This window comes from Dermacentor albipictus, unplaced genomic scaffold, assembly GCF_038994185.2.
Source record: "Dermacentor albipictus isolate Rhodes 1998 colony unplaced genomic scaffold, USDA_Dalb.pri_finalv2 scaffold_34, whole genome shotgun sequence".
Classification (NCBI taxonomy): Eukaryota; Metazoa; Arthropoda; class Arachnida; order Ixodida; family Ixodidae; genus Dermacentor; species Dermacentor albipictus.
The window spans coordinates 1207652-1221409 of NW_027225588.1; the positions used below are offsets into that span (position 1 = coordinate 1207652).

Genomic DNA, 13758 nt, shown 5'->3' on the forward strand with positions numbered 1-13758 from the left:
GTGTCCACGGAACGTACGTAGGAATTAAGGCGCCTCCAATGTCAGCGTTACTGTGATTAGCATTGAAGCAATGTCTAGACACGCCATATTGCCTAATTTGTCACTTCTGTGCAACCGACTTATATTTTGTGTTACCGACATCTCACATGCGGCTGCCTATGATACTAACTTTGTCGCTGGTTGCTGACTTTTTGCCGATTCTTCTTCTTGTCTGTCAGGGTGCCTTCCAAATGGCTCACATTCTTGGGAAAGAAGTTAATTAGGTATAAATAGATAAATGGATATCACAAATTGTGTTAAGTAACCTATGAATGCTAATCTCATCCAGAACTTGGGGTTCTTCATTCATGAAGTTACTTAGTATGCATAATGCTGAATTTTGGTCAGGCGTCATCTATCGGCCGCACTATGAAACACCGAGGCGTTGCACGATTTGTTGCAGCGGGAGATTTGGATGTTGCGCCAAGCTGGTTGTGCCTATGCATTTGTGGCGAAATGAAAATGCATTGAAAATCTCAGTGTGCTGGCTTGCATGAACAAAATACTTCAGATTGTTTGCTCTGTTCACTGTTGATGCATGTGCCAGCGGTTCAGTGTATCTTCTTTCGGGGGGAAGGGGGGGGCAGCGTTATTCTGGATGGATAGATCATATATTTTCATCTCATAATGGGGCTTTATTTCTTAAGCAGTAGAACAATGCAGATCCAATGCTCTGCAGAACTCGGTGTGCATGAAGATGTGTCGTGAACCACCAAGGCAAAATTACATATCGGGAGAAATGCGGTGCAAATGCCAATGAAAAGTGGGTCTTTAACCCGCCATGATAAAAATAAAAATTGCAGAGCAAATAGACCTTTTCTACAGCTTTAGAGCAATGATTGCACAAAACGTGATACGCTCAAAGGAGTAAAAGCTTGTCGCAATGCCAAAGTAGGATGAACGACATGCAGCATATTTTTGCATTGAGTTTTGGCATTTTGGCATTCCTGTGAGTTTAGTGGTAAAGAATATGGCACGTGCATACACCTGTGCTGTAAAAAGCTTAAAAATGTGATTTTTTGGAGAGATAATTTCTGTTGGGACATTTCAAAGATGTGCGCTATTATGGCCTAGTAACTAGAGCATTGGTGAGGTTGAAGACTGAGTGTATTGGTATAGGAGCTTGAAGTTGAATTGCACAACAATTCGACGGGACACAAAGAAGAGAAATACACACAGCAGAACGCTCTGCTATGTGTTACTCTTCTTTGTGTGCCGTCGAATTGTTGTGCGATCCAACTTCAAATAGAGTATTGAGCTTCCTTGGCGGAGGACCGATAAAGTGAGCTATTCGACAACATGCCAACAACTTGGCACAGAATTATGGAAGTCTGAAGGTTTGCAAACAAAGCTTTGCTTTCAAATCCACCTGCTCATGTAATACAAGCACTGATTGAAAGAACCGTCTTACAAAAATAATGGTGTAATCAATGGCCTGTGAAAAGTGTAATTTGTATATTGACACTGTTGACATAACAGGTGCCATACCGGTCTCAAAATTTTACTGGACAGAGCAGTTTGTTTCCAATGTGAAGCAGAAGCTTCCATTACAAACTGTGCAGATAACCAAGCTCAGTTTGTTTTGACGTGGTACACAACATTCACTGTAATCTGATTTTGATTCTAAAGAAGTGCCAAACACCACATATTATTCAAGTACCTCATGGGAATATTTGGCGAGACCTTTTTACAGCCCCCTCATAATGAAAGTGTGGCCAGCCAGCTTTGCTTGGATGCCTTTACAGATTTCTGTTCCTGATCATTTTGTGATTTCAAGTTGCTATAATCTATGCAACTGGTGCAAGGCATTACGTGATTCTATAGCCGGATACAACTTTAGGAGGCCGCGGAATGTGCGCTGTAAAGGCAGGTGAACACAAGCCTGCATCAATAGGCACGCACTCTAGAGTGACGTCGTGCCGCCGGACGCACTAATACCCACTCGTTGGAGAGGGACTATTTGTTTAGACTTGGCGGCAAGCGGCTACCGGGCTTTGGTCATCTGGGTGGAGCCTGAAGTTGTATCCGACTGTAGGGATGCCGTTTTTCATACAACACAAAAGGACAAAGTGTACAATTCGGCCTATGAAATGGATACATTAGAAGTGAGCTATGCAAGGGCTTACGATGTGTGAAAATTAGTACATGCAAATATATGACATTGTTAAAGAATATGTGGTATCGAACATGCATGTAATGGCGTGGTTGAATCGCGGAGTGTTGCAGTCATATGCACAGTCTATAGGTGATAGCATTATTAAGCTCCTGCTGTTTCCTGTCTCTTCATTCTGAATTACAGACACCGTTCATCTTGTGGCTAATCAACACGCACTGTATTCTTGCACATAGAAAGAACAAACAGCACAATGAAGTGTATGCTGCATTAGTGTATTTTTCATTTACATGGTCTAAGAGTGGCACAGGTTGTCTTGCGTTTTTGCCTATTTCGAAGAGGTACTAAGTGCGTGTTACAAGTGTCCTAATATGCACAGCAAAATGTTTACTTCAATAATTTTTTTCATGTTCTTGAAAAATAAACAAAATAATAAAATGAAAGCTCCCTTATAATACGTCTTCTGGCGGCTCGACTGGGGACAGTGAGGGCACCGATACTACTGTTGCAGGGCCACTACCACACTGTCAAGAGCACGTGCCTGGCGCTGGCTTACTGCCACCAGCAGCAGAATGTTTCGCTGCAAAAAAAAGTGGATTATTGGAATGAATCAACTATTGGTACTAAGGGCCCTTAACTGTGGAAGCTTTTAGTGTAGTATGCATAATAAAACAATGTGTCGGGACAACGTTGCTTTATTTTTCATAACTGTCGTCTTTTTCAGAGGCAATTGCCATGTTGATTAGTGTGCCAGCAGCTGAGGTGTCCCTGCACCTTCACGAGTCTTTACTGTCAACACCACCAACCTATTTTTGTTCACTGCAATACAAATGCCTCTCCCTGCAAACCCGTCTTAAGGCCCAACCACCTCAATACTAGCAAGCCAATACAGCATATATCAAGCATATTTATTTCTGAACCAGGTGTTGTTTACTTTGTAGTAGCAGCCAAAATCCACACAATGACCTTGTTGTAGCAGGCAGCAGCTTCTGTTTAGTGCATGGAGTGTGTCGCTTTATACTGATGCTGTCCTCATTACTGCATGTCTGGAACAGAAATATTGACTGCATCAGAAATGGAATAAGTACAATTTTGCAATATAAAATGCGAAAAGGTGCGACATATACATTGTGATGGTTTGTGACTACAGAACGCATGCAAATGTGCACTGTTTGTTCTAGGGTGCTTAAGCAGCATGGTAAATAAATATTGTTACTCTCCGTAAAATTGATGTCTGCATAACTACAATGCATATTACCAGCTTAAGTATTATTGAGATCACAAATGAGAACCTTTGTGCGCTCATTTATACACTAAAAAAGATCACACTGCTGGTTTGAAAACCAAATAGATGAAAGACATGAAGCTATTAGAAACGATGCATTATTTTTGTGCATGAACGTGATGCACCGCTTCACTACTGCAAAAATGTCCTGAGGTAACCCGAGCTGAACAGCAAGAACATTTGGAACCAACAGGATGGATGCACACATGGACGAATTATCATGCGTGCAAGTGTTGAATACATTAAATTCTGTACATTAGTTTCAGCTTATCAAAGGGTTATTCGGTTCTGTGAACAAAAGAAGTTGCCGATAGCCTCGAAAAGATATATATATCGATAAGGCTACTCAGTCACCCATGGCTACGGCTACAACGACATGAAAAGTGTGACGCGCGTTCCGATATCGCTTTTTCTTTCGTGAATGTGTGTATAATGATGGTATCACAAGTGAAAGTTTATTTCGAAAGCAGCAACGGAGGGTCCTGACTGCCCATATGTAATGCAGCACCTAGTTCGTTAACTTGCCTGCGCCTGTAAGTTAACGAGACGAATAAATTACACAGCGATTTAAGCAGCGATGTTAAACGACTCACCGATATTGCTGTCCCCAGTCGCAGCAGGACCCAGCTCCCATTTCGATGCAGACCTGTGTCACACGGCTCATGACTCAAACCTAGCTTTCGGGCTTAGACCCCAAGTTAAATAACGCCATATATCGAAGCGCAATAAACTGCTTTAAGTGCAAAATAACCAACCGATGTACGAACCAAAGAATCCGTACCTGCCGTGAGCGCGAACATACCGGTAAAAATTTTAAATCCAGGCCAGAGGTCACGTGGGAGGTCGACGATGCTGAGCGCTATTTTGCGTTTAACATGGCAAAAACAAAAAAGTTTGTAATAAAGAGCACAATGTAAATTTGGAATAATAATTTTGTACTTTTTGTCATGTAAATGAAACGCTTCGGTTATTGTTAAAGGAAGTTTGTAGGTTAAAATTGGGCTTACTACGGCGCTGGAGATAATGCGCTCAACGGGGAACCTTTTTAATTGGGGTACCATGCCTGTTTCTTTAGCAGCGCCAAATAGCCCTCTGTGGCTATTTGGTCAACTTGAGAGTGTTGGGGGCCTGGTATAGCGCTGGCGCCGGTGTGGCCCGGTCGCTCGCGGAGCGGGGAAAAGTTGGTCGCACCATCTGTCGGCTGCCTCCAAAAGTAGCATGTTATGACAGGGCGCTGGGCGCGGGCGTTCTCTCGCCTAAACTACTCTTACACCGTGGTAAAGTCTCTTTGGTCTCCTGGCAATTAGAACGCACCGGCTACGTGGCAGCCAAGGCATTGAGGCATGCCGTATAGCCGGCAGTGCAGGCTCGGAGCGTACCAGCGTGCGCCATCGGTGAAAAGTACCGCCCATATTGGATTTTGCTCTGAAAAAACGCACTTCCGCTTCCTGGTTGAGCAGCGCCATCTGACGTCCACCTAAGTAAGATCCATGCGCTGCCGCTGCTTTTTTTGGTACCACTGCAGAAGCTACAGTTTGCCTTCTCTAAAGTTCGTTCTTTATTCTATGCTAAAGCGTTCTAGTAACTGGTGGGTCCACTTATTCTGAGCCACGTACTGTGCTAACGGAGTTTTTAGAGAATTTCAATGCGTCCGGTAATCCGGCAAGCGCTGGTGGATTGCCGGATGAGCGGGGGCGTAAACGTGAGTGACCAGATTGGTGACGCCAGCTAATTGTTCAAAGCTCAACCACATAAACAGAGTGCCAATTACTATATTCTTAGCTTATGTGTAAATTTTTGACAGCGACGTAATCGTCTTCACAATTACGCCGCTGCCGAAAATTTGTACGAGCAGTGAAGCAGGATATAGTGGGTTACTGCAATTTTAGCTCTGTATTTGCCTGGTTGAACTCTACGCCACCAGGCGGCTGCACCACTCTAGCCACTGACGTTTACGCCCCCGCACATCCGCCCAAACCGCCCCCGTTTGCCCGAATAGTGGACACGCTAAAGGTCTCTATTAGCGAGAATGCATAAATTAGCTGACAAGGATTCCTGGTGCCACCAACAATTTCGCTATGCCGCAACGCATCATTGCCATACTGGGCACTTGCCGCGTTAATCGTACTATATTTAGTTGGCACGGCGCATTTTGTTAAAAGCAGCAGCGGGAGCGCCCAAGCACTGCGCTCGTGGTCGTCACAGTAATAGTATACAACAAATTTCCGCTAGCATAGCGCTACTGCCATCAACTGTATATCAACACTGCAACGTGAGCATGCGCGTATCCTGGCCGTTCCCGCGGGCTTTATTCGTGACCAGCGAAGTAAGGCCATTTAAGTTATCGCCGCTTAGTCCGCGTTGAAGCGAGAGGCAGCACGAAGGTCAATTCGCTCGCTACTGCTGCCGCGCTTCCTGACTCTAGCGTTTTCACAGCGACTGTGTGGGGTCATCAAGTGAGATGTGTTCAATGTTTGCTTTTGCATGCGTGACATCACGCTTGTTATATTAGTTCGTAAGCGAATGTTTACAAGTTTATACGGCCGTTAAGAATACTATCATTACTTCGTATAGCAGTCTAATAATTTGGTATCGCAATCGATGCTTGGCCTTTCAGGCGAAACTGCGACTTTCTTTTCTCTGCTGCCTTGCAGCTGCCCGCTCTCTTCTTCTCGTTTTTCAACCCCGTCCTCCATGCAACGATGCCTAGAAACGCCAAATGTCAGAACACATTCTTTTTTTCGGTCTCTTTATTTACAGACCGCCGCCGCCGGCCACGAACGCACGTGACGTCCCCCTACTAATCCGCTAGAATTATCGGGCCAAGGCAGACAAGACCGCTTGTGAAAAAGTTGCGTCAACCTATAGAAACGCAGGCAACCCATTCTGAGGCAAGTTACTTCTGTTTACGTAACTTCTGTGCGACAGTGTACAATTCTGTTTGTCATACACCTTCTTTATTTGGTCTACACAAGCAAAAACGTTATGAATTTCGGGACAACAGTATAAAATTATTTGGCAGCTACCTCGAGGACATCAAACAAAGCGTATACACTTAGGCAACCTTTTGTATAACTTATCTATTTCACATGGTGTTCCGTAGGAGCGAAGTGTTGAGACCGATACTGTTTTCCTCCATATTGACAACCTTCCACAAAGGCTTGATAAGTGCGCAGCAATAATGTATGCTGACGGTATGGTAGTTTTATTCTCAGGCAAGAAAATCTGTCAAATAGAAAGTGCTACCAACAGAAAGTAGAAAACATAAGCAAATGCTTCAGGAACAACATATTACCGCTAAATATATCTAAAACAAAGGGCAATATATTTTAGTCCAGTAGAGCTAAAATATCAGCACCAACTAATTGAACATTCTGACTACAACAACTCCAGAAGTTCAAAACTATAAATATCTTGTCATAACGATAAATTCATCCCTTCATTAGAAGAGATACAACGAATGTTCGCAGCCGACTCAGTCATGCTTGTTTTACCAATAATAAGGCTCCTTAGTATTTTCCCCCATATACAGATACGTTCCACATCATTTAGTTCTGTATTTTTCATAGTCATTTACTTGTTGTATTGAGACACGAGGTCCGACATATTCATCTTTCCTCGGTCCTGTAATCAAGCTGCAGGAAACATCACTCCGGAGTATGTATTTTTCTAGCTGTAGAGAACACTCAGAGTCTTTGTTAAAAAATTGTGTCATTCTTCATTGCAAGGGATTTGAAAACAGCGTCTTGAGGTCATGATACAATAAGGTGCATTAGTAATGTGCAATTGATCTGTAATAATACTACAACGTATTATTACTAGGGATTTTGCTACTAGTTGATATATGATTACACGCAATAATGAGTTCGTTGATGTTCCGCGAATCTGTGCTTTCAATTCATGCTACTTCTCAACCTGATTTAAAATGTTGTCTTGTATTTATTGGATCGGCCTAGAACGAGCAGTGTTGCTGAGGTGCCGTGTGTTCTTGCAGCAGTGTTTCTGCAAACGTATGCAAATGAACTGTCCATTGCTCACTCAAAGTGCGCAGCATGACGGCGAAATTAATTATGGCAATACTGACCCATTCGCGTTATCCCTTCATGTCAACTTGATGATTCTCCCCACCACGTTGAGTTCCTCCTTGCTCCCTTTTGTGCTTCTATAAAAAAATATAAATGTTTCGACACAGCAGAGGTATACCACGTAAGAGTAACATGATCAGGAAGCTGCGTATTCAGGCCGTAGCCACCCTGCAGCGCCTGGAAACCTTTAAGTTTTCATACAGAATAAAAGAATCAAGACAACGAGGTTTGCAACATGCGAAAAAAAGATATTTTGCGCCAAACGTACCAGTAGGGGCAACCAGATAGAGAGTAACGCGTGCTGGCTTCATCGATTGCAACCAGTTACCGACTACGTCGTTAGATCGTCGCGTACGTACAAGTACACAATATAAGGAACAACCATCTGAAGCGAAGGTCACATGGTTGCCGTGGTTGTTGCAACTAGTCACTTACCTGAGTCTCTTTGCTTATCAATGCAGTTTTCTTCTATAAAGATAAAGCCCTAGATAATCACGCGTTGTGCGCTGCAATATAGGTTGGAATCGGCATGTGCTGGCTTGATCGCTTCGTGGAAGTAATTGCATACGTCGTCACACCTTCGCGTCCCATCTCCTGTGCAGAAGTATTTCAGAAATGGTCACTTGAGAGCTGCGGTTGCAGAAAACGGTAATCCATCTGATAGTCGTCGCTTATGCGTGGCGGGTGGTTCGGAACTGCAAAGTACTGGTTTTGTGCTTTAGTTCTGCTGCGTCATGTGCTGCGTAAGTGTTGTGAGTGTTTTCGGTATCTAACTAGAAATGCGGACTACAGCTCAGTTCTCTAAGAACGGCGGCTTACTATATTAGATTATATGGCAGCCGAACAACGTAGCACGATGTCACGGATCGATGTGCACCGGCCTTGTGCTACCTTGGAGGTGTTGGCCAAGGCTCTCAACGCGCTCGCTTGCCCACGAGAAGTGCATAATTCGAAGGTCCACTCATCGGCGTTCCATTGGACATTAATGCTTTCGTATTCAGAACTCATAAGAAGTGCTTAGGTGTTTCCAGATTTTTTTCGTAATATTCTCCTCCCACTGTTCATGTCATGCATGTCATGTATGCGGTGAGCTTTTACTGAGGCCGGAAAGGTGTTGGCGTCCACAAGAAATAAAAAATACCAACCAGCGAGGGCAAATCACAAAGTCTTTGCCCCTATTTTTTTAGCCAAATTGTGGATGTAAACGCGAAATCAGCATATCCATGCCCCGCGGTGGACCTGTCTTGAAGCGGCCTATCCTTATCTGGCGGTAGCTCCCCGGCACGGCGCTGCTGTCAGCTGTTGAAGATGGCAGTTGTGCTTCACACGTCGACAGTGTACGAGCAACGAAGTGTGATGCGTTTTCTGTAGAGCAAGGGACGAACGCCTACCGAAATCCAAAGGGAAATGTAGCCCACGTATGGAAAAAGGTGTCTCGCTTTGAGAATTGTGAAGTGGTGGTTGTGCGAGTTCGCAAAATGCCGTGAAGACATGCATAATACTGAGCTTTCGGGGTGGCCGCATGCGTGGCCGACAGGCATTTCCCGCGTGAATGGCGATGCGTATGGGGATCGGGCAAATGTGTGAACCGGCATGGGGACTATGTGGACAAAAAGTTCAAGGTGCGTAGAATAGTGTTGTACTTACCTGTATGTGCCTTATTTTGGTTAATAAAAATTAGGGAAAATATTTTTTGATCCGCCCGCGTATAATAAAGTAATGAAAAGCTACCTTGTCTCAAAGGAAACTAAACACTTGACAGAATAAGAGCAACCTTGTTATGCTACAATACAAGATTTATATTACAAAAAAATAAGATAGGGTTGCACATTGTTTAAGCGCTAGCAAAGCAATTACACAATAATAGCACTAATGCCTTAGTACGTCTAATATGTTTTCACGTGATAATATTCCGATACTTACGCGGAACAAATCACTAAGTCTAGGGCTACACGCAATGCATTCCAATCTATGACGGTGCGACGAAAATGCGAAAGATAATGAAGTCAACATATTAAAATTTTTGCAGAAACTCGAGGTGCCCCTTACATGCGAATAAATTAAAAACTGAATCCTGCAGTTTACCATGTCAAACCCAATGTCTGATTTTGAGGCACGCCCTAGCATGGGGCCACAATAATTTCGATGACCAACTGACCTTCTCCAAAGGGCACCCACTCCACGTTACGCGAGCGTCTGTGCCTTCTCGCCCCCATCGGACGGTAGCTAATGTGGCCGGAATCGGACTCGCTCGAGCTCTGCAGCGCAGCGCGATACCCTCTGGGATACCGCGCCGGGTTTTGCCGTATGATTAAGTTAAATATGGTTCGTAATCAATTCAAGAATTTTGTGTTTGCACCTACCAGGTGCTCCTTATAATCGAATGTCGCGCTGTAGACGACGTCAGTTTGACTGTGTTCTGTGTTCTTAATTTTTTCCTTGTCCATTGGTACCTTTTTTGCAATATTTAACATTCACCAACTCGCCGAGTTTGTCATACTAATGACGTAATTGCGACTTACGGAAGAGCTCAAGAATTGAGGCTCAGCGCAATCACTAGTTTCTTGTGGCATTTACACTGTTTCAGAGAACAGAACAAGCACAGCAATGGAGTCGTGGATCCTGCTCGGGCTGTCGTCGCTGCTGGTATGCCTTTGCGAAGTTCACCGCTGTCAAGCCTACGTTCCACCTAATATGGGCGACACCCAAGCATTCGCCTACTACGACCACGACGAGATGACTGCATTCCTGAAGAGTACCAGCGAACGCTATCCAGATTTCACCAAGCTCTACACAATCGGAAAGTCTGTCGAAGGTTTGTGCAATGAATTTTGAGTCACCATTACGCAAAACGTAATCCCCTGATTAAGCTAACAGCACCATGCTTACTAACGATGATAGTGCTGGTTGAGGGAGACCGAGCAATTGGGCTCGAAAACGACGACAGGGACTTTGTAACCCAGCAGAAAAAAATTACGACATATTATAGGTGGGACCACACGCAATTGTTTCCGCAGTTGCGCAAGTTCAGCTTTGCGGCTGTGAGAGCGCAATCTGTAATCCAAACCATGTACATTTGAAGCAGAGTGGCTATAGAAGAATTTTACATGATTCCGAACACTCCACATTTCCTTAAAGCTTTTCTCCCTGACCTGCGTCTTCTCTTGACAATTAGTGTTACGCGAATAACATGGACAACGGCTACGAGGCTGTCCATGGTGTTTCTTACAGTGCAAGAGCTGAATGCGTCGTAAACTGAGGCATGTTAAGAACGCTGCTAGCATGCACCCACATGTTAGTACACGAGAGCCTTTGCATTCCTTTCTGATGGTGAAAAATATGTAGAAAAAGGAAAACATAATGGTCTACGAAATCTTCCTGATGTGCCGTGTTGCTAGATGCACGATAATACCAACGATTGCTTGCCAATTAAGCACTCCTAAGTCGAGTTATAATGTCACGCCAAAGGCTGGATCGATGCTCCTCATCTGATACCCGGGCACTGGCTAGCAATTCTAGGCCTACAGAAGGTGCACAGGCAAACAAAGCGAAGGGGAAGTCAGTTGCAGCAACAGCTCACGGTACGTAGAGGATAGCACGTGTAATACGGAAATGTGGGTTCTATTCTAACCTGTGGCAAGCTGTCTTTTTGAGCACTTGTATTAGGTTTTTACGTATAATTTCTATATTTTATATAAAAACAACAGGTAATTTTTGATACAGTTCCCGGGCCTTCACTATCGGCTTCTCGTGGTTATAACGAACAATCAAGTCCCTCGGTTCCACTTTTTGTCCTTGCTTGCCCAGGTGCTTCTAGTGATTCTCCAGGAAGTGATCGCTATGGCATGCGGCAGTCTCCTGCAGCACTCACCATGGTGATTGCTTTGCATATAGAGGCGTCTCATTTCTTACATCTTCTACGAAATCTGAGCGACAGAGCCTCATTTCTTCAGGCTGCATGCAATTTTAATCGTTTTGTGACTTGACCAGGCATCATAAATAAGGTGACGTTATCGCTAAATTTTGCCGCCATAAAGAGTGCGAGGTTTTCAAAGCGAAGCGTTCATTTCGAGGAGATGCGCTGGACAACGTCCGCTCCAAACGACCGTTCAAGGGACACCGCACAAAGAGCCGAAAGAATTTATTGGAAGGAGCCAATAAATGCAGCACATTCAAATTTGAAGAGTTTATTGGAGGTGTAAGGGCGCTCTGCGAGGGGGGGGGGGGGGGAGGATTTAGAGATGTGTAGTATTATTACGGTTGGTGAGGGAAATGAACAACGTTTTCTTAATTGCACAATTCCGACCTTTATGGGCTTCTATCTACTGCGTTGTTTCGGAACAATCCCACGTATCGTTAGGTATCTTCGAGATGATAAATTGTACCTCAGGGGGAACTTGCAGGAAAAATCCTAAATAATTGGGTCCTGGGAAATGTTATGGTAAATTGGGAATTTTTTGCACATTAAGTTTTACAGGACGCTTACAGGGGAACTAAAACGTTTACTGCTTCCAAACTACGAGTCATATAAAAACAAATCGCAGAAGTTATAAAGTATGCTTTACGAAAACTGTGATTGTGAAACGTCATGATTTAGGTGCAGTGTGGCCCCATCGAAGTTTTTCAAGATGCCGTGGGAGCCGTCAAAGCTTTCCTCCCAGCATTGTCTTAAATTTCAGAATCCTCAATTTAAGCAAAGAGCTAAACATTTATGCGTGAAACATTAGACGCATATACTGAATGCAGAGTAAACATAAAAGAAAACTGCTGTAAGTACATTACCCAGTTCATAAGTGTTACTGTAGGAGCATTAATATTAGGATTGTATGTTATCGAGCCCGACACCTTCCCAACTCGGCTATGGCATAGCGCGAAAACAACGGGGACGATTGCGAAAAATGGCTGCAGAAATATTCGCACTGAGCGGAAATTCCAGATAAATAGTCCGAGGACACAACAGGGAGTGCATGATGTGCTATGGCTTTTTCATATCTTTGCACTTTTCGCACTTTATTGGAGCTTGGGTTGGGATCATGCAATGTCAGAAAAGTCTTACTGTCCTTTTTCTAGTTTTGTTATTAACAGTGGGGGTAAAGGATTTTTATATAAGTGTTTGCTTCCTGTTACTTATTAGTATGTTCTACCTGGGCTGCCGCGAAAAAAAGACAGAAAAAGATTGTGTAGAAAGGCAGAACGTTAACCTGATGTAATTCTGGTTGGCTACCCAACACGGGAGGAAGGAATAGGGAGATAAAAAGAGAAAGAGAGGGGAAGGAGGGTACGGAGGGATGAGCGCAAACAAACCGCGTACACTATAGAGTGGTAGGGGGCAACGTTCTTAATGTCTATCGTGAAAGTTCGTAGACAGCAGGGATTTTAGTTACGCGTATAGGCCCTCTGCGCGATTGTTCTTTGGTATCAATGGCCTAGAGCTTTTATTTATGATAGTGGAGGATGGTGCAATTTGTCCATCAGTCTGCAAATCACTTACGTCTCGGCAATATAGCGCGAGCAGACACAGATAATGTGTGCGAGTGCCGCTTCACAGCTGCATGTGTCGCACCTCAGGCGGTTGGCTGTTACAATAAGGAAGACATAAGAGTCGGTAAATGCAACGTTTAGCCACAGATGACACAATATGATCCGTTCACGAAGTGGTAGCCCAGGCGGTACATCCATGTGTATATCCGGAGACAACTGATGCAAACGACACATGGTGCAAATGTTCAAGTCCCACAGGAGCAAAGAACATTCAAGTGACATCAATCGCAGCCCAGCCACAGCGCCTGTTCGCGAAATCGGAATCAAGATACGTTGGCCACTTCCGTGTGCAGATCGTGCAGCTTCGTCAGCGTGCTTATTCCCGCTGATGTTTCAATGTCCGGGAAGCCATTGAAATATTACATCATGTCCCTTGTGATGGCTGCGATGATATATGTGTCTAATTTCTGAGGCCACTTGTACATTGGACCTGGGGCACATTGGGCTTTATATGCTTTCAAATTACTAAAAACCCCATTGTTGTGGTGGTTCCTGATTAATGAAATCAACTGCAGCACAGGGTGTCGCAAGTTCTGCGCCCGTCAAAGTACAGTAACACATGAAGTCATACTTGATTTCTGCAGATTTTGCCGGGATGATGACTGGAGCAGCTGAACTGTTGAGCTTTACCGAGCCACCTGTGCAGACATGTTGGTGGAATCTGTGGACGTTGTAAATATATTCCAAAGTTGCTT

The 13758-nt window shown here is 44.1% G+C and overlaps 1 protein-coding gene across 4 annotated transcripts in view; it reads left to right on the forward strand.

Moving 5' to 3' along the window:
* LOC135921217 (carboxypeptidase M-like) overlaps positions 1–13758 on the forward strand; it is an 85652-nt gene that overhangs the window by 13898 nt on the left and 57996 nt on the right. For all 4 annotated transcript variants that reach the window (XM_065455531.2, XM_070529875.1, XM_070529878.1 and 1 more), the window contains exons 2-3: positions 6198–6328; positions 10110–10337. In XM_065455531.2, coding sequence (XP_065311603.1) covers positions 10130–10337 — 208 coding nt within the window. In that variant the 5' untranslated portion in view covers positions 6198–6328; positions 10110–10129. The remainder of the gene's footprint in view (positions 1–6197; positions 6329–10109; positions 10338–13758) is intronic.